The 19,884-nt window shown below is 36.6% G+C and overlaps 3 protein-coding genes and 1 long non-coding RNA gene across 15 annotated transcripts in view; 1 reads left to right on the top strand and 3 right to left on the bottom strand.

Moving 5' to 3' along the window:
• Window positions 1-274: 274 nt before the first annotated feature.
• LOC137577336 (zinc carboxypeptidase) lies at window positions 275-1,852 on the bottom strand. The gene is made up of 4 exons (XM_068290769.1): window positions 1,645-1,852; window positions 1,439-1,575; window positions 599-1,377; window positions 275-536 (listed from the first exon to the last, which is right to left on the bottom strand). The coding sequence occupies exons 1-4, from the start codon at window positions 1,810-1,812 to the stop codon at window positions 340-342; spliced, it is 1,281 nt and encodes a 426-aa protein (XP_068146870.1). The 5' UTR covers window positions 1,813-1,852; the 3' UTR covers window positions 275-339.
• Window positions 1,853-5,088: 3,236 nt separating this feature from the next.
• On the bottom strand, window positions 5,089-6,544 carry Yeti (yeti). Its single transcript, XM_068289814.1, has 3 exons — window positions 6,192-6,544; window positions 5,557-6,123; window positions 5,089-5,492 (listed from the first exon to the last, which is right to left on the bottom strand). The coding sequence occupies exons 1-3, from the start codon at window positions 6,341-6,343 to the stop codon at window positions 5,402-5,404; spliced, it is 810 nt and encodes a 269-aa protein (XP_068145915.1). The 5' UTR covers window positions 6,344-6,544; the 3' UTR covers window positions 5,089-5,401.
• Window positions 6,545-7,469: 925 nt separating this feature from the next.
• The window catches only part of LOC137575759 (guanine nucleotide exchange factor DBS), a 38,409-nt gene continuing 25,994 nt past the window's right edge, over window positions 7,470-19,884 (top strand). For 3 of the 12 annotated variants that reach the window (XM_068288437.1, XM_068288436.1, XM_068288435.1), the window contains exons 1-9: window positions 7,480-7,919; window positions 12,031-12,595; window positions 12,657-12,747; window positions 12,809-13,039; window positions 13,097-13,246; window positions 13,317-13,429; window positions 15,030-15,252; window positions 15,320-15,628; window positions 15,686-15,895. In XM_068288437.1, the coding sequence (XP_068144538.1) occupies window positions 7,718-7,919; window positions 12,031-12,595; window positions 12,657-12,747; window positions 12,809-13,039; window positions 13,097-13,246; window positions 13,317-13,429; window positions 15,030-15,252; window positions 15,320-15,628; window positions 15,686-15,895 (2,094 nt within the window). In that variant the 5' untranslated portion in view covers window positions 7,480-7,717. Of the gene's footprint in view, window positions 7,920-9,678; window positions 9,767-9,806; window positions 9,897-11,323; window positions 11,356-12,030; window positions 12,596-12,656; window positions 12,748-12,808; window positions 13,040-13,096; window positions 13,247-13,316; window positions 13,430-15,029; window positions 15,253-15,319; window positions 15,629-15,685; window positions 15,896-19,884 lie in introns of those variants that run through there. The other 9 variants (XM_068288444.1, XM_068288432.1, XM_068288433.1 and 6 more) reach the window with 9 other exon arrangements.
• Window positions 14,506-15,029, bottom strand: LOC137575762 (uncharacterized). The gene is made up of 4 exons (XR_011032227.1): window positions 15,020-15,029; window positions 14,782-14,883; window positions 14,681-14,723; window positions 14,506-14,564 (listed from the first exon to the last, which is right to left on the bottom strand). It is a non-coding gene; the product is annotated as an uncharacterized lncRNA (long non-coding RNA).

The following is a 19,884-nucleotide window of genomic DNA, read 5'->3' as shown; positions in this document are numbered from 1 at the left end:
GTAAAGGGTGTTTTCTTCTTATTGTTAGAAGAATAGAACTTTCGCTGTCATTCTTGGCAAATCACCATGAACAGACTTAAGGTCAGAGTTCACAATTTTGAGCGTACCCCGCCATGATAGCGAAGCCTTTTAACAAATTTTGCAAAAATAGAATTAATTTTTTGCAAATATTATCCGCTAATAGACCATGGACCTATGTATAACGAAATAACTCTTATATAATGTAGGGCGCCTTTTGACGACCTTTTTAGAAAACAATTTAGACCGCAGTATGTTGGTAATGTTCTATTGAAAATTGTTAAATTTATTTCAAGTCACAATTTTCTTATCTTCCTGTACTTAACTGAAGATGCCCTCATCAGCAGCTTTGTTGACAAGAGCTACCAGACCGGCGGTGACCTCCACACCGACTTCAGTGATTTGATTCGAGGGCAGGAAGAAGCCGAAAGTTCCCTTGTCGCGCAGCTCCACGGTGCAGGTAAATGGAATATTCTTTACACCATAAGCCCAATCCTTGGCAGCGCCAGATACCACATCTAAAAGTTAAAAGAAACAATCAATTAACAGTTGTCTCTTTTCTTTGCGATAATTTACTTACAATTTAGGAGACCGCTAGCACCATAGGTGAAGGGTGAACCGTATGGTTCCTCAGCTCCATCGGCAAAAGCGGCAGCAATGCGCATCATTTGATCATAGTTGGGAGGGAACTCGGTGTTGCTGTGGCCATAGGGCAGAAGAACGTACTGTCCGTAGGCATGGAATGCCATGTAGGAGCGGATATATCCATCGGCAAAAGAGCTGACAAAGGCTTGCAGAGCAAGAATCTCCACTTCAGTGTTGGGTGTTTCGCCACCGAACCAATGGTCGCAGGGGTCATCGATGTTCCAGCCAGCACCACCCCAATGGTAATCGAAGTTGCGATTCATATCAATGCCATAGCAGTCGCCGGTGACGTTGGTATGGCCATTGGGGCGACGGTTCTTGCGCCACAAGCGCTCCACTTCGTGGGTGTAGACAAAACCATCGGGATTAACCATTGGTACAACAATCCAATCGTATTCCTCGCTCAAACGCTGAATTTCTGGGTCGTTAGAGTTGATCAACTGGTTCAGAATGTAGGTCACTGTGGCCGATGAGATCCATTCCATAGCGTGGATGTTGCCCTCTAAGAAGATGGCCTTGTTACCCTCCCGCTTGGACAATTTTATGCTTCTAATATTGCGTCCCTCGTACGATTTGCCAATCACTTTGCACTCGAGATAATCGTGGGCGGCACACTCTTGATCCAGCCAATCATAGATCACTTCAAGAGAATGATAGGATTCCCATTCCATAGCGGATTCCGTGTCCTTGTCTACAGTGGATTCATCCAGAAGTCTAGCAAAATCAAGATTGATTAAGGACGCGGATCCCATTTACATTCTAGGATTTTACTCACTTTTGCAAATCTTCAACAATCACTTTGTAGGCTATCGACAAAAAGTTTAGAGTTTTCTCAAAAACCCTGTGAAGCAGGGGTCCAACAATGACATCGTAACTGCGGCCAGCACCGGCAATTTCATTTAGGATATGAAGCTTTTATGAAGAGCAAATCAACAGGTAAAAATCCGTTCAGTCTGCATACTGCATCACGTTCATTCTTACCTGGGTATGCTTTTCGATTTTCTGGAATTCCACCAATTGCAAATGATTCTCTATGTAGACCTTGTAGATCCTAAAATTGTCATATTGCACCGCCGGGAGCTTACGATCGGGCGTCGACATGGCCAGGACTGCCAAAGGCAGCAGGCAAAGAAGGCAAATTAATTTCATTTTGTTAGCTGGAACGGTTGATGGTTCACTGTGACGATTGATGCGATATCAGTAAGTTTTTATACCAACTCCCAAGTGGTTGGTGCACTCAGTTAAATTTTCACCCAGCACTATCTATGGCGATCAGTCATCTGCCGTATGTATGTCTGGCCCATCCGTTCAACGCATCTTATCACCCCACTCAAACCTACCACAAAGTATATGAACAATTTTTCTTTCACACATCAATTTGAACTTTGTCTTGATCAGGTTGTCCTCTACAAATTGCGCTTTGAGCTTAGCACTGACGTTTTTTTTTTTTTTTTTTTGAGATATAAACTAAAAATTGCGGAAAGACCCCTCTATCTATTTCATTTTATTGCATTTTCGCTAACATTTGTGTCTGCGCGTGAAGAAGCACTTTGAAGAGAATCCACTTACCGGCTCTGAAGAGTAGTGAACTTGAAGAGCTTCGTCAAATAGGCGAAAGCGAAGTGACATCTTCTGGAACTGAGACAGCAAATTGAGGGAGACACCAGGCGACAGATTGCACAATCATCACCAAGAACATGCCATAATTAAGATTAGAAAGGGGCAAAATTAAATGGAGCAAATAGAACTCAACTAATAAAATTGTTCACAATCTTATTTAATTCTGCTTCTTCCCAGACAATTGTCCATTTACGGATGTGTCATCTGCACCTTATACAATGTCCAATTTAAAGGTCTTCAAATACAAATTTTATCAATTCATCCATTTTATCAATTCATCCGAAAAAAATTGATACGTTTATGAAGCGCTTAATGGCCAATGGGTGAGAAGAATGGAATGGAAGGGCAATGACTAAGAGAGTTGGGTTCCGGAGTAGGATTTACATTGCAATGTCTTGATTGCGGAACTCCCCAGAAAGGAAAAGTGTCGGGGTAAAGCCGACAAGCCTATAACAGCTGCAGGTGGCAACGGCCGAGGACGTCTCACTGATCCAGATAAAGTATGGACAGTCAAGCTTATTATCATTTTTGATGATCTAGGTTGATCATTATATCGAATCCGGGAAATAGTTTTTGGGGCGAAGGAGGACACCTATGAGCCGTAATTTGATCTCTCCTGTGCACCACAGCTGTGGTGGGCTAATAGAGAAATTAAAGAAGAGTCTCGGTAATGAACGTGATGTTGAAGCTAAAGAACTTAAAGAGTCAACAAAAAAAAAAAAACAACACAATATTGGTTAATGAAACACGCGGAGAGAATGGAGAATAATTGACGATTGAAACAATAAAGGATTCATATACATATATGCAGATGTTAGGTTCTCGATTTTATATCATGCGAACTTTGGCTTCGCCAAGCAAATAATATATTATTTACCCCATATAAAGTCTTATCTGCAAGCCTTCAGTCATTTCTTCATGGATATTTAAACAGAAATTCGGTTAAGTTTACCTTGCTTTCTATAATTTATTGTTAAATTTTTATCTATGCGTGGGCTAAGATGCAAATTAGCGCAGTAAACAAACTTAAGACATAAACGAAATCCGTGAACAGAAAAACTTTTATGATCACTCTGACGCACTGTGCCCCGTTTTCAAAAGACATATTTTCAAAATTTGGTTTTGAACTTGGTATAAATCCATTTCGAAATAAGAAAATCTGAAATGTATGTACGTAAAACGGCTTGATTGAGTTGTCAAAGTGAATTAACCTAGTAGAAGTGGAGATTTAAAAAGTTATCCCAGAGGAGGTAAGAAATTCATTGAATACTATAAATAAATAAGAAAGTATAGTATGCTTTTAGGGATAGAGTTAGGCGACAAACCTTGCTTTCGCTTTGTTCAGTACTCTATTAAATGCAATATTGTGCGGATTCCTGATATCATTTCCTTTAGTGTCGTTCTTAATTATAACCGGAGTAGAGTTATTTTTTCTACAGTTGCGAAAGCTACAGGTGGGTGCGAACCCTGGATCCGTTCCTGCTTGAGCTATTTGATTGTCAATAACAATACGTATTTATACATATATACTTTTGCAGAATACTCAGTTGCATACTCACCGGACAATGCCTTTCAGCAACTAAGCCTAATTGATTGCAATTTACCAACTCTTGGCTTTCACCCCACACCACGTATCCACGTAGGACGTAGGACTACGTGGTACCTCTACCAATTGTAAGATGTCCTTGGGACTGATAAGAATAAGAGACAGCCGAAAAGAGTTGTTTCTAAGCGGTAAATTGGTTTGTAACTCAGCCAATCTTCAATCGTAAGAATGGTTTTAATGCTTTTGTAATGGATTTTGAAAAGTTGGATGAGGAGAACTAAAGTATGTGATTTGTTGACGAGAAACAAATGAAGATTTTTGAAGGTTCTGTTGATAAAAATAATAAATGCCTTTTTAATTCTGTTTGCACTGAAGAGTCAGTGGCAGATGATGAGATGGCTATAAAATGCTATGCCTAGGTGGCTAATTCAAATTCCTAACGATGGAAAATCAGTGGGTTGGTCCTCTAAGCATGTTAATACAAAAGCAGCGCTATTTATCAGAAAGGTACTTAAAAAACAATTTCTTAAAAGTTGACTTTAGCTAGTAGCATCAAAATACATACTGGCAGGGAAACCGGGAATTGATAACACAGGCCGACATGATTTTTGCTGACGTTAACTTGAGAGGTGTTCCTAACTAATTCGGGTACGCTGATTCTGACTGCATACTTGGTTTTTGTCCATCACGTCCAGATTTTGTGAAATCTGGAGATCTGTGAATGGAAAATAGGCACCCAAAAGTATACTATAGAAAGTTTAAACAAAAATTTTCTACTTTTTTAACAGATTTTAAAATATTCTGTATAAGAAAATTAGTTCTTGTTTGCACATAAAACTAATAAACAATATGTTACACGCAGCAGAATTCCATAATTCTTTAAAATTAAAAAGCAGACAATACTTGGAATCCCTATAGCATACTTTTTGGTTGAAATTTTACTCATTATAGAACTATATCCAGAGTGTAAGATATTATCCATTATAACAAAGAAATAACTCTTTGATATTTTGTAAATTTCTGTTAAACCAAGCCTAATATATTAATAGGATAAAATAATAATGTTTTTAGTACAATATTATGCCTATATCATGGAATAATATATTGCAAATTAGGTCATTTTGAATAATTTGAACGCATTTTTTTCGAAATCCTGACGTGATGGAGAAAAACTAAGTACAGGGTCGTTATTAGCAGCCCCCAATTACTATAGGAGACCTATTGAACTTCAAACACTTTTTCATGACCTCAAAAATGTCTGCCTGTGTAATTAATATTTTTATTTTTGTATCATTTTCGATTGATGTAAACCAAAGAACATGATAGTGGTTTATAAATACGAATGTTTCAGCTGAACTCATTTGGACAATTAAAAAATACTAAAGTAGCTCTTATATCGCTAATAGTCTTCGTTGCAGAGTTGATAGAATTAAATCATATAGTGAAATCATGTGTTAAAAATATTAAATTTAAGTGACAGCACGAATCTCCTTCTTAAAAATCACACCTAAAGTGTTTTGGAATTCCTAATGTGAATGTGGTAGCAGTCGGCGACAGATAATATATCTGCATTTAGTTTTGTCGTCGTGATTGACGGAGGTTTTTCTCAATCTCGAACTGCCTCAAATCAGTGCGCTGCAAGAAATCCTGTCGTTCCAGGTAGCTAAATGAAATGAAGTACCTATTAGGGATTTGAAAGTTAAATAAAAGCCATTTGACTCGCTTACCCATCTTTGCCCATATTATGTGTTCGCAGTTCCTCATCAATGCCCTCATCCTTTTTAAACGTTTTCCAATCCAACTGAGATTTTTCCAGCACAGACATTTTCTTCTTTTTGCCCAGAGTATTTAGGAAAGATCCCAAGCCACCACCATTTGCTGGTCGTTTACCGGGAGCTATTTGCTTTTGATTCTCCTTTGCACTGGAACTGCTTACGGTTTTTTGCACCGTCACCTGCTCACCAGCAAAGTCTAGTACTTCTGTAATTTTGGTTACTGGCGCCTTGGGCGCATCTGTTGGCGGTGAATTTGAAACAACCGTCTGAGGCTTCTTACTAGCCTCCACTTTATCTGACTTTGTTTTCTTCTCGCTTGATTGAGGTTTCTCTTCACCCACATCATTTAGGAAATCTGCCCACAGTGCATCAGATCGAGATTTGTCGACTTCCTCATCCGACTCGAGCTCCTCCTTCTCCACAGTTCTGCGGCCATTTTGTGTGCCATCAGAATTCCTTGTTCGGCGGGCGGTATTGTCATCCTTGTTACTGGCTCCTGGACTGTCTTTGGCCTTTTTGCTTTTGAAAAAAAATCGAGAAGAATAAATTAGTTGGACGCATCGGCAGAGAAGTGTGTGTGTAGTTACCGTGAAATGCTGCTGGTGCCATTTGCCTCCTCCTCTTCCTCTTCCGACTCGGCACTTTCTTCATCACAACTGCCAGATTCGGCGTTTTCATTCTCAAGACAGAAGTCTTCATCACTCTCACTGTCGGAGGCGTATTCTTGGTTTAAATCCATCTAGCGTGGGAGTGTCTGCAAATCCTCAATATGTCTGACCCGTCAAAATGGCTTCGATGACCCCGGCACGTGGCTTTCGCAGTTAACAACAATTTCGCGGGTTTCTGCAAATTTCCGGGACCGCGATGGATTTTTCAACAACTTTTTTTTCCAATTTTTTAATAACAACACACATGTTCGATGCAACGCTCTACTCTACCCGGCCCGAACGCAACATCGAACATCTAGAGATGTTAGTCCAACCAGTTTTATTTTTTGTTGCTTTGCCGATAGAACCAGGGATTCCGAAATTTTCTATTAAAATTCAGACACCTTGACGGATTTTCAATTCGGTCTATTACTCAAAAATAACAAGGGTTTTATTAAAAAAAAATAATGTAAGACAAGCTGTTTAGTTACTGATAATAACTTTATTATAACTTAGCTGTTGTCAAACGAAGTATGTACAAGTTAAAATCACTCTGAAGGAATTTTCGTTTTTCTGCCACTACTATTAGAATCATGTATTGAAATTGAATTTATTTTCAAATCTCAAAAATAAAAATTTTTTTTTTTTGCATTTGAAGAATATTGTGTTAAAATTTATAGTAAATCGGAATAAAACAGACAAAGCTATAGCGCGTCAACTGATTGGCCTTCAGTAAAACTCTTGGAGGGAGATTTTCTGACGAAAATTGTTAAAGTATGAACTTAATTTTAAAGTTTCTTTTGTAAGTTTTTCTTGTACTAAGGTTAATTCTTACCCTGAACTTAAATCAAAGTACTAATTGATTCAACCTTATCGTAGATTAGAGTATATTAAAATCAGCTGATATAGTAAACACGACAGCTGTTGATTGCGTGCATGCTGGCGCATGCTCATTTTCAAAATTCTTAATGCACTTCAGAGCACATGTTTACGAAAATCTCTCCTAATAAAAAATCGCCGGCTTTAGTTTTATTTGAAGGGTGGCTCTTTTCAATACATTTTGTTCTCCCTGGGACTTTCATTGCAATGTTTTTTTTAGTCAAACGGAGAGCTTCAAAGTCATAACATGTGCGTGATTCATACGGGATATCTTGGAAAGAAGAAGAAGAAATAGTATAGAGATAAATAACGTTTCTGCATAGCAAAATATGTATCGAAAAGTGAAAGAAAAAAACTAAAGAAAATGCGAAAAATCTTAATTTGTGATGAAACTCAAATATTTGCATCAGTTTGGTGTTTTTTTTGTTTAAGTATATAAATGCTCAAAATTGCTTTTGGCAATTAACACTGTTCCACACTGTGATTTAAAAATGTTTTGAGTGGCAGTGAAATTTATTTGGATGCCAACTAATGACCTTCGGATTATGTAAAAATCGAAAAGATATAGTATATCCAAACTAAGAAATATGGAAAATTCGCCATCCAATTCATTAGAAAAACAAATTGATAGCTTTTTAGAGCATTTCAAACGCAGTGCTTCCAAGGCCATGGAAATTGATGGAATTTCTTCTTCTGTCAACGGAGTTGGTCAATCAGGGAGTCCCGTTCGCCAAAATGCGACATACCTCCTTCAAAGGACGAGAGTTTCGGACGCAGCAGAGCTGTCAGGTGAGACTTGTTGTACTTAAGGCCAAGAGCGGGAGTTTGAAGGCCATTCGAGGCTCACACTTTCAGATACACCCCTACACTTTGTGTGTATCGATTTTCCACAACATGATTTGAGATATGGATATAGTACAAATGTAACGTTGATACCTTTCTTAATTGCCAACTTGACGGGTTTGACATTTTTGTTGCAATTTGAATACGAAAGCGTTAAAAGTTGTGTGGTAGTAGATTGGATAAACCAATAAGTTAAACTAATTACACTTCAGTTCAGTTTACAATGGTAAATGGGGGTGCCAAAATGTCTACTGCTCGAAAAGGTCAATGCATTTTGGCGTCAGCATGATGATATCCTGTAAATATTTAGGATTTTATTTTCTTTCCTGATTATTTTAAGATTATGAATGAACGATAATAATGTTTCATATTTTATTTCTAACGTGGGTGCGTTTTGGGTAAGTCTTTCTGTGTTAGTTTCTTTTAGATTAAATAGAAATCTTAATTTTTCGAATTTAATAACTTTTAAATTTGTTCCGTATTTGTATGGCCAATGACATAATATTACATATTGCAGAATTTTAAAATATTTTAGGGAAAGAAGTTATGTTCGACTTAAATTGACACATCTTATCTTTTCTAAGTTTTTCTCACATATGTACATATGTATGTATGTACATACATAACTGCACTTACATGGCCGCTCTTATGGCAAGCTGGCAGAATGCATTTACGCTTGTTTGTATTAACTATGCTTATGGTTGGCCGCCAGTTTTTAGTACAAAAAATAGGAATGTCGCTGAAAATAAAGAGAGAAACATTTTTACCCTAGTTTCTAGTGACCCCAGATGAAAAGAGCGGTAATTTCGTTTTCAATAAGGGCATTGCAAAACTCAAACTGATCTGTTCGAAGTCAGGAGTTATAGGTCAAATAATGATACTTCGCTAGATATGTAACATATTTTTATTATCAATTAAGAGGAACTAAACCGAAACCTAGCTAAACAGTTTAGGAAGGCGGGGTAGCGATCCTTATTAAGGCATTTCTTAATGCCACTTATTCGCCACTTATCACTACCTTCCCCTTATATAATTGATCGTGATAAATATGTAAATTTACTCCTGCTATTTTCCTTAAAAGAACAGAGGTGAGGCTATACCTTTATCACCTTTATCACTTTTATGTGACAGCTATGTATGTATGTATATACTAAGTTTAGTTAATCGATTTTTATTAAATGGTTTAAGAGGTATTAAATTAAACTGGCGAATATAAATTTTTGGACAATTGCGTCAAAAGTACAGAAGCTATTGTGGAAAAAGGCACGGTTTTCGACCGATTATTCCTATGAGAGCTAAATTATATAGTGATCCGATCCGGGTGCAGAATATATAAGCTCACATGTAGAATTTCAGTTCTGAAGCTACGGACTATGACGAGATTACGTCGATCCAGACGAATGGAGGGACATGGCTATATCAACTCGTCTTATCTCTCCGATCAAAAATATATATGTATAAGTACTTTATTCTTCCTTACGTACGTTGCACCATTTTGGCCATAATTAATTTATCCGTTTTGCAAGGGTATAAAAATGCGATTTGTTGTTTATTTATTAACATTCATTTAAAAAAAAAAAACGTTAGAGTGTCCTTTGTATGTCTTTTTGGTTCGACGTTGGCACCATCTGTTGGAGTTGCACTCATTTGTTCGCCGTTGGCAGTTTAAACCGATAACCGATTACAGACTCTGTTAACCTAAGACGATCATGTTAAGCTAAATGTTATTTGACATTGCTGATGTTAATCAATTTAATAATAAACAAAAGTTTCGCGTACATAAATGCAATTACGTGAGTTTTATTAAAAATTATAATATAAAAAAATTGTTGGGTGTTTGTTAGCTCTGTTGTTGTGATTCGTTTTCCGAGCATATGTTTAGCAAGGTCAAGGCCACGGCCCCTGAACTCCCACAAGTAACCGGTAAAGAACAGAAATTAAAGACCGAATGGAATATTAATTGAATTATTAAAGTGATTTGAAGTCGGTTCTAAGGGAGTATCGTGGAGGAAGTGAATCATATTTGTACATGCAAACCACTAGCCACATTTGTCACGAATTATAATGTGTAATTGTTATGCGGGAGTCATGACAAACTCGCAACTATTTTAAAGATCCCAAATACGGAGTGAAGTTAAAAATAAATATAAGCGAAATTGAAATTAAGAAGATATATAATCACCTACGAATCAGATATGTATACATACATTTGTACATGTATGAGTGATTTGGTGCAAATCTAAAAATGGCTTAAGATTTTCTTCGTTATTTTGTTTTGCTTATCAGTGCAACAAAGTCAGACAGCTGGGCACAGTACTCTTCCTGGAAGCAACAAACATTGCAGATACATCTGTATACACACAATTATATGAGAAGCTGTTTTTGTTTAAGAGTAAACTACCAATTGATAGTTTTGCAGCTGCCACAACTTGTGGGCAACAATTTGTGTAAACGGTACTCGAAGAAAGTCGGACAAGCCAACCGACAAAGCAATCGCTCGCGTTTTATACTCTGTAATCCATATGGAGAACACGAAGTATATTTAAGCTGTCCAGCTGTTTGTTACTGAACCCAGTATACGGCGGAGTACGTGTCATAGGGGTTTTGGATTTCAAAAATCCTCTGAATTCGCAGATACAAATGAATCAGTTTTAATCAAATAACTTTGACATCCCCTTGTCAAATATATTAAATAGACATTTGCTTGTATTCATAGAACGATTCGATTGTTTGTTGGCCTTTAATGTTTAATTTTTGGTTTGTTTCTAACTAATCTCATAAGCAGGCGTTTGGGAACACATCTAGTACCTTTTAGATACTATCACATTCATTCACAGGTAGTTCGGATACAACCGCAATGCATGATAAAGCCATAGACGTATGATCCACCATAGTATAATTTTATATAGATTAAATATTATAACATTTGGCCTCTTATGATAGAATGACCTTGCAAACTATAGAGTACCTATAAGTCGGCGCAGCAACTCTACTTTGGCTGTACTTTTCTCTCGGACCTTCAATTGTAAATGTTTAAGAGTAATTTTGCAATGAAATCAGCTCATACATAGATACAGCTTGCTGGGAGCAGGGAGAGCAGCAGCTGATCAAGCAGCGCCGCCGCGCCGAAACACTCTGACTTCATTCTGTTCTGTTTTGGTTTTGCTGTGAATCGAATGAGTTGTGGTGTTTGGGCCGGAAAAACTAGACTAAAAACACGTACAAAAAGTACATATGTATATGTATATGGCACATTTATTTGTGTAGATATCGTTGGAAAAGGTGTTGAAAAATCAGTGTCGTTATCTATGAGATATCAGTTTGTTCATATCAGAAGAGGGTCTCGTATGCATAATGGGCAATATACAAAGTTTGGATGGCGGTATGTTTTTATAGGCATTATGGAAATGAGGCGCAAATTCATTGTCAGATGACCCTTGTCATTGTATGCAAAACAAATGATGGGTACAAAATCTCATTTGAGATTTTAATAATTACGTATGCGCGCTGTGGGTTATGTAATCTAAGAAGTTTGCTAGAGCAAATACCTTTTTAATGATAAATGCTAATGCAAATATGGTACAGAGATTGTTAGGAAAATATCAGAGTATATATTTGTGTATATGTGTGTGTGTGAGAGAGATTCAAAATTGCGGAAGATGTGAATAGAGACATAAACTGTGTTGCAGTATACGTAGTTGGCACCTATTTATCATTAAACCGCTGTAATAAACGCTGCACAAACGGGGCTGCACAATCCGATGAATGAATAAACTTATGCTACGCTAAAGTTGTAAAAATCACTTGAGTAAACAAACGCAAGGCAGCAAGCGCAACGAGTGGCATCAGTGGTAAATGGGTCAAATCAAAGCTAAAAACAAAACGCACCATCGTTATGCATAGTTTCTAAAAATATTGTACATATAGATAAGTGTTTTTTCTTTTAAATTGAAATACCTTGGGATGCCACGAGCTAAAACTACAAAAACCCGCCTCTAATTTTCGATTAATTCATTAATCATTTCTTTTTTACTTTTTTTTTCGAATGGTATTCTAGCAGACAATGATGTCGAGAATGCGCTGGCCGAGTCACAAGCCATTGTGGTAAGCGCTTCTCAAAACCAGCAACAACAACAACAACAACAGCTGCAACGTCAACAGCCGTTGGCAAACAATCAGACTCAGAGTCATCATATGATCGACTCGCAGATTTCCGTCAGCAGCGGTGCATCAATACAGACAGCATTCTTCCAATCTCTTACCAATTCGCCGGCGCATCAAATTGGCCTACAACATACAACGTCAACGATCAGCAGCAACTCAACCAATTCGGTTAACTCGCAGGGTGTTGCCTATGCCGCCGATGCCTTGAACGGACAGCGATCCATCAACTCCCTGCTGGAGCACATCAGTCCCGCTCAAGCTGCTGCCGCGATGAGCGGCGAGGGTGTTCTTAATATAGCCGATGTGGCCGATTTATTGCATCCACAACACGCCATCATCACTGGCGGACGGTCACAAGAAGGCTGCCCGCTAATCATATTTCCGGATAATAATAATTTTAATTCACTAGACGAAGCAGATTACCAAAAATTAATTTTGTACCTCAGTTCGGTGCCGTCGTAAGTTTATACAAGAGAAAGTAAGTTCTTAATTACTTACAATAATTTCCCAACTCTGCAGCTTACAAGATGCCGACCTTGGATTTCATTTAATTATTGACAGACGCAAGGACCGATGGACCTCGGTGAAGACAGTTTTACAGCGAATATCGGTAAATTATCAATGACAAACAATAAAGAACTAAAAATTAAGTTTATCCTTTTCTTTTCCAGATTTATTTTCCAGGCATTATACATGTAGTGTATGTGTTACGTCCATCTGGTCTCTTCCAGAAAGCTATATCCGAAGTTAGCACTAAGTTTTCCAAAGACGAATATCGCTTCCGACTCGTAGTTTGTTCCGCCTTATCTGATCTTCATGATTTTGTCGATGTCAGCCAATTAACGCCAGATATGGGAGGAGCTTTAATCTATTCTCATCATGAGTGGATACAGCAGAGAATCGTAAGTGTTTCAACTAAAAATAAAGTGCAAATCTTAAAAATCTGTTGTATTTTTCAGTCACTTGAAAAGTTCTCCAGCCTAACGCATCAAGTATCAGCTGAATTGGATATATTTATACAAGCAATACACGATACGGAGTTTCCGAATTCCGTTGATGCCACTAGAAAGCTATTGGAGGATCAAGGTGTTGATTATGCGCGCCTGAAGGTAAATTAGTCATTTTAGAGGATGCTTTTTGGTATAGATTTAATATCAATGAAATTCTTCAATTCTTTAGGAGGAAATTCTGGCTGCAGCCAAACATGGCGAGACCCTTTTGGACAATATCAAATCAATTGAAGAACTAAAAGAGTTCTCCGAGCGGACTGGTAATGTCAGTGCCATCGAGAGGTAAGTGCCATTTCAATAATACAAAACTAAACTACATCCATTCTTTTCGGATATAATCGTTTGTGTATTAACTATTTAATGTTTTTATACTAACCAAATATCGATTCGGTTTCTTATAGCTCTGCACTGGTTTTGTATTTCCCTAATTTTTACTGAAAACGTTTTGAAAACAACATTAAAAACTTGTAGGACATGTTTTAAATTCATTTTCATAGAAATTTGCATGTATCTGTGAAATACTTTAGTTCTAAATAGTAAAACAATAGAAAAAAATTGTCGAATTCGGAACATGTTCAATTTAGCTTCGTTTCAATTTGGTGTCAATATATACAAATTCTTTTTGTGCTTTAAAATCACTTAACAAAAAGTTACTGCTGCTTAAAATATATTTTGTTTGCTCAAAAATTTATTTTTTAATATACATTTCAATCATTTTCAATGAGTTTCTATGAGTCATCTGGAAAATAGATTCTAAAAAGCTTCATTGGTACTGCTAATCGTCGGAATTAATTATTTTTGTTAAATTTTATTTGAAATACGGGTTTATTCTAAATAAATCTTAAAATTATATATAAATCTGGGAATGACATTTTCAGAAAAACCAATATGTTAGATTGCTTTCTTAATTCTTTTTCAAATGAATAGTTTTTAAAATGGATTCAAAAACATTGTCATAAATAAATAATCCATACGAGAAGCATTTTATGTTAAACTTTATAGCTCATGAGTTTAAAGTTCGCCGGAACGGCTTACTAATTATTATTAAATTATTTCCTGTATTCTTATAATGACTTTGATCAAATCATTCAACTCAATCGTTCCTGAATAAGATAATATTTTGTATCGTTGTTTATGTTTTTAAATAAGTTTTCGCAGTAAACAAATAAAATCTTTCGTTTTAGTAAAAATCTAAATAAAAATAAAAACTCATAGTGAACAATAGTTTGGAAACCACAAGTAATAACAATTTTCGAGTGAAAAAGAATTACTCACAGCTCGGAAATTTCTATTAATTGCAACTATGAAGCATTTCAATTACCATCCCTGGTACCTTTAACTGATAAACTTTATAAACAAATGGCTAGCTGTTGTTGCATGTAAATATTGTTGATCTTAAGTTGTTGGCTTCTACTATCTGAAAAATATTTTAAAATTTATATATATGTATGTATTATAAGATACAATCTAAAACATTCATCAATGACTCACCGTAATTGGCACCCTACACTGGCGACCCATTCACATACATACCTTGTATTTCTTGATCTCAAGTACAGCACAAAATCAAAAAACACTGAAACACTTTCATAATACTTCATACACATTTGAATTAAAGACGATCTTAAACTCACTTGAATTCTCGTATCACCCATTTTGCTTATCAAAGTTGTTGCCGTCTCTTGTCTCTTTGTCTTTGTCTTTGTCTTTCGCATTGCTCGCTCGTGTGGCAAAACCTAAACATTTCAAAATCGAAAAAACGAACAAAACAAAAAATGCATTTTCAAAACGATTTAATTTAAATGAATCAAATCAAACAAAACTCGACTTTTTGTTGCACTGTTCATAAATGACAACCAACACCCAACAAACCGTTGTGCAGATCCAGTGCAGGGCAGCCGATGCATCGTCAACAAATTATTTATCATCAACAATATAAATTTAAACAACCTCAACATTATGATGACTGTCGCGATTATCGTAGACTGCTCGTACAACTGGAGGAGACCGAACGTCGATTCGATGAGTTTTGGCGCACACATCGCAACCGCCTGGAGCAGTGTTTACTGCTGCGAATGTTCGAACAGGATTTCCGCGAGCTTCAGGTGAGACGTCACTCTTCTTATCAAGCTGAGTCACCCACTGATACCGTTCGATCTATGTAAATTTCAGAATGTCTTCGATGGGCATTTAAAGACGATTGGGGAAATGACTGAAATCGGAGAGAGTGTGGAACGAGTTGCGATCCTACTTAAGGAAACGGAAGAGTTCAAAGTTACCGCCAAAGGGGACACAGAACGAGCTAAAGAAATAATTCAGGCAGGACAACAATTAATCGGCTCGCGAGGTGTTTACCCCTGGGATGTTGTTCAACCCAAATGTCACGAACTGCAGCGGGTTTGCGATGAAATCGCATTGCGAGTCGATAAAAGACTGGATATTCTGGCCAAAAATAGTGAACTTATGGAGAGAGTTGAAAAGGTAAATTAATTTATATTCAAAAAGTGAGTGGCGTTAGTAATTGTTGCCTTTTTTCAGGCTAATCAATGGTGTGCCAACGGAGTCGAGTTATTGGCATCGCAGCGCATCGAAAAGTGCTCAGTGTCGGCGGATTTGGCAGAGCAGAGTCTACAGGAGATACTGGCATTTATTGCTTCTGCCTCCGACTTCAAACTGTCCAGTCCGAGTGAATTTAAGAAGATTTTTCTTGAAAGCACAACACCTGAGACTAAAGCTCTTGTTTCACAGGTGAGTGAGACTATTTTTTAATGAAATAAAGGATTGGCAAGTTAGGGCGAGAATAAATAGATTCCATCAGAGCAAAAAAACCCACACAATTACTCATAAATAATGTAGTATGGACATTATACTTTGAAAGTACAATGTTTTGAATTCATTTCATGCGTCAATATTGAGTCGCAAAAGTTCTTATCTTTAAGCATTATTTGAAAGTACAATTCAAGCACACACTGAAAGTACAATTCAAGCGTAACAATGTATGATTTAACTTTCCGTAATTACCCTTTTACGTACATATACTTTTTAAATTATGACAAATCTATAGTGATGGAAGTTAAGAACACAATTTCATTCCACTTCATGGTGACTTTTGAAAAACCAAGTCAAAGTTAAGTTAAAGGTTATATATAACGTTGACGCGATTAGAAGAGTATCAAAATAATCTATAAAACTCAAAGGAAGGCGAGTATTTTAGTTAAGTAGACTAGACATTTTAGGCTAACCTAATCCAGTGAAACTTCGAGGGAACCAGAAACTTTTTGTTATTTTTATAGATTCGCTATACGAACTTATTATTAGTAGTATTAGTTTTTTTTTAAGGGAAAATTAAAATTCGATGTCTTAAGTTTTTCGTTATAACGATGTTCGTTTTATCGAGGATTAGCTGTATACATGTTCATCGTTTGAAAGAAATAATAAATAATAAAGAAATAACATAGAAAAATTATTAGCTTCAAACTTTGGAATTTTGGAATTTTTTTATATCTGTGATCTATCCTAAATAAGCAAATATTGTTAAAGGTGATCATGAAATATGGGGGTGGCATCACCAGTCCGTCTCTGGTCTAAATGGCAGGTCAAGTGGGAAACTTCTTTTCAGACGTCTAATTTGCTGTTGTCCAGCATTTTGAGCGCTAGTGCATTATCACAGGTACGAATAAAATAACAAGCTTAACTATAAAAAAATCGTTCTATTTTAAATTGATAGTAAAATGGAACCAATATTTATCTCAAATTGTTCTACAAATTGTTTACCAATATTAAACATCTGTCATACAAACAATACAATGAAAATGCGTTCAATGTAGTTCGCATAGTTTGATTTAGTTGATAAAATGTTAATCATATTGATTCTAAAATCTGCAAACGATAGGTGAACCAGCGCGGTCCTTGAGTTCCTGTATCAATATTTGTTATAAATCAATGGGTAAAAAGCAAACAAATTGAACGACAACAAAGACTGCAACAACTATTGTGACCATCAAATGTATTTCAGTGTTGTAACCCATATTAGTCCAACAGCCACAACGAGTAGAGTGAGATGGACACCTGTCGGATGGAATGTCAACGGGAGCACTTGAGAGTTGTAACATGCCTTAACAACTTTGTGGATTAAATAATTTCATGTATTACCAAAGCAAAAGGCTACTGACCCCCTACAACCAGCGCTGTTTCGCACAAACATTGCGTCCATTTGACGCAAATAAATAAGAAGTCACACCACAAATGTATATTTACATCAAAGACTGTGCACACTTGTGTGTAGTCCATTTGTGTGTATACTTTCATTGGCATCTTTTCAAGAAGATGGGGAAAAAGCGCATTATACTGCGTCCCTGCCTTTCTTTGTCTATGTCTCTTTTTGTCTCTCGTATTCTTCTCTTCTTTCTGTACAGTTAGATAACAGGAATTGGAATTTAGTCGTTGTTGCAGTAGCAGGAATAGGCGTAATAGTTGTTAATTCTCTAAAATGCTATCAATCAACCGGTTATTCTAGCAATCGCTATGCGACTTTCTATAAACGCTTGCAGTCACCAGGAGTGGGCGACTCGAATGCAATGAGAACTATTGGTAACCACAAATACACAATTTATAAATGAAAATATAGAGCTGTCTGTCTATTAGCCGTTCTAAGTCGATTATTTATTCCTAATAATTGAATCATAGCATTGGAAAATTTCTTAGTTAAAAAAGAAGAAATTTACACCTCCAGAAGTATTTTATTTTTCAACATTCACATAGAAAAACTAGCTTGGGCTAAACAAAACTACAAGCCCATACTAAGACTTAAATCTACAGTTATCTATACAAATTAATTAAATACATAAAAGGTTTACTTAAGTTAGTTAATCTAGTTCGTTTATCTGAGGTTTCTAAAAGTGATTGCATACTTCTAGGCCAAATTTTAGCTGGGCTGATTTTAAATTAGACGGCGAAAACATAACTTAAGGTAATAGGTGACTTTTAACATTAAAATAACTGCCTAATCATTTTGCGTAACATTTGAAACGCCTTTTTTATCTGTTACTTGAGTTAATTGTTAAACAGGAAAGCAACATTTGTGGTTGCTGCAACATCGAGCATGTTGCGCAACATGTTGGACAAGTTAACTTGAAGATATCAAAGGCATCAAGTGACAAAAAAAGAATATTTGTTTTTATGTTAATAACTTAATAATTATTTAAAAGATATTGTGATACATGCATTTACATATGTATATCATAACGATTGTGTGTTTGTGAGTCGATTTAAAAAGTTGACCAAAAACTTGAATCAGAATGCTAATTATACTTGCTTCTACTGACCTATATATTCGTAAATGGGTCAGTCTAAACCCGTTTATGCATTTCATGGCATTTTTGCCTGGATATTGGCTGCAATTTCTGTTTTCTGGTATACTTGGCATATGCAATGAACCTGACCCATTTCTTAATATTTGTGTAGACTGCTTTCATACAAGTCTCTGTGGCACGTTTGGCCAGTTGTAGAACTGGTTATCCTTGCGATTCGTAAGAATCATCTATTATGCTATGCCATGGCGTAACGGAGTTGGCTACTTATTATACAACTAAATTCTTAAACTCTTGCGACACGTTTATCGATGCGGTGGAAGAGGAGGCGATATCGAGACTTGATTTGATTTTATAACAAAACCAGCCAAACAATGAGTCCAACGATCTTACAGCTTCATCTGGCCAATTTTTGTGTTTTTCCAAATTATGGATGTTAGTTATTTTCAGCGGGGTCAGCAGTCTATCAAAAAAACCAATACTCATAAAGAGTAAACATTATCAAATGAAACTATCCTATTGAATGTTGAATAAATTGCAATGGTTGGAGGCTCTGTGGCGTAACAGAGGTCACAAGTGGTCAGATCATGGGATGAATAGCCTTCCGTCCTAACCGGCTAGGAAGAAGAAGTTGCTTCGATTGGCAAGTGAATATACGAAAAATTTTACAAATAGAAAGCCAATTGATTAAATTGAATTATAGTGGTAGGGACAGTCTACACACCAAATGCATACATAGATACGCATTAAGTGAACATGTTAAACTGGCAAACTGGTCAATTGACAATAGATGCAAGCAGCTTATGCCTCTGTGCCGAAGATGCGCAACATTGTAAGTGGAAAACCCGATCCCGTGGAAAGAGAAAGTGTCCAAAGACCAAGTGGGGTCGCCTTCAAGGAGGCAATTATGTAAAATGTCAAACGTCATGGCATTGCCACAGCCGGCGATCCTACGCCACAAGTTAACATTATGCAAGATGCCGACTATCGATTATTAATAATATGTGTAGAGGAAGTAACTAATATCACGAAAGTCATAAGTTAAGTCAGTCGAACTGCAAATTTAAACTTTTTTGGGACACATCATCCCCACTAAATCGTCTTTGCACGCTTCTCCAAAACTCGCTTTTCACAATCTTTAACTTTAAACAATTGAAGCATATGTGATGCGATATTTTCCCCTAAGATCGACGATACCAACAAAAGAAAAACGTGTGCCATCTCTGTTGTGACAAATATGATTAATTATACGGCCTGAGCGCTGACAAACAAAATGCACTTTAGGTCGACAATGCTCCAAAAAAAAAAAAAAGACTACGCTAACAGCACTGACAGGCACACCGCTTGTGAGCACTCTGATGAAAAGTCTCTGCATTTGTGCCACGGCATAATTTCAATTGTCTTCTGCCAGCAGTCTTCCACACCTCA

The sequence above is a fragment of the Drosophila tropicalis genome, unplaced genomic scaffold (genome assembly GCF_018151085.1).
Source record: "Drosophila tropicalis isolate 14030-0801.00 unplaced genomic scaffold, ASM1815108v1 contig_593, whole genome shotgun sequence".
Lineage (NCBI taxonomy): Eukaryota > Metazoa > Arthropoda > Insecta > Diptera > Drosophilidae > Drosophila > Drosophila tropicalis.
Note: the sequence above shows the minus strand (reverse complement) of the source record. Positions and strands in the feature narration are given on the sequence as shown.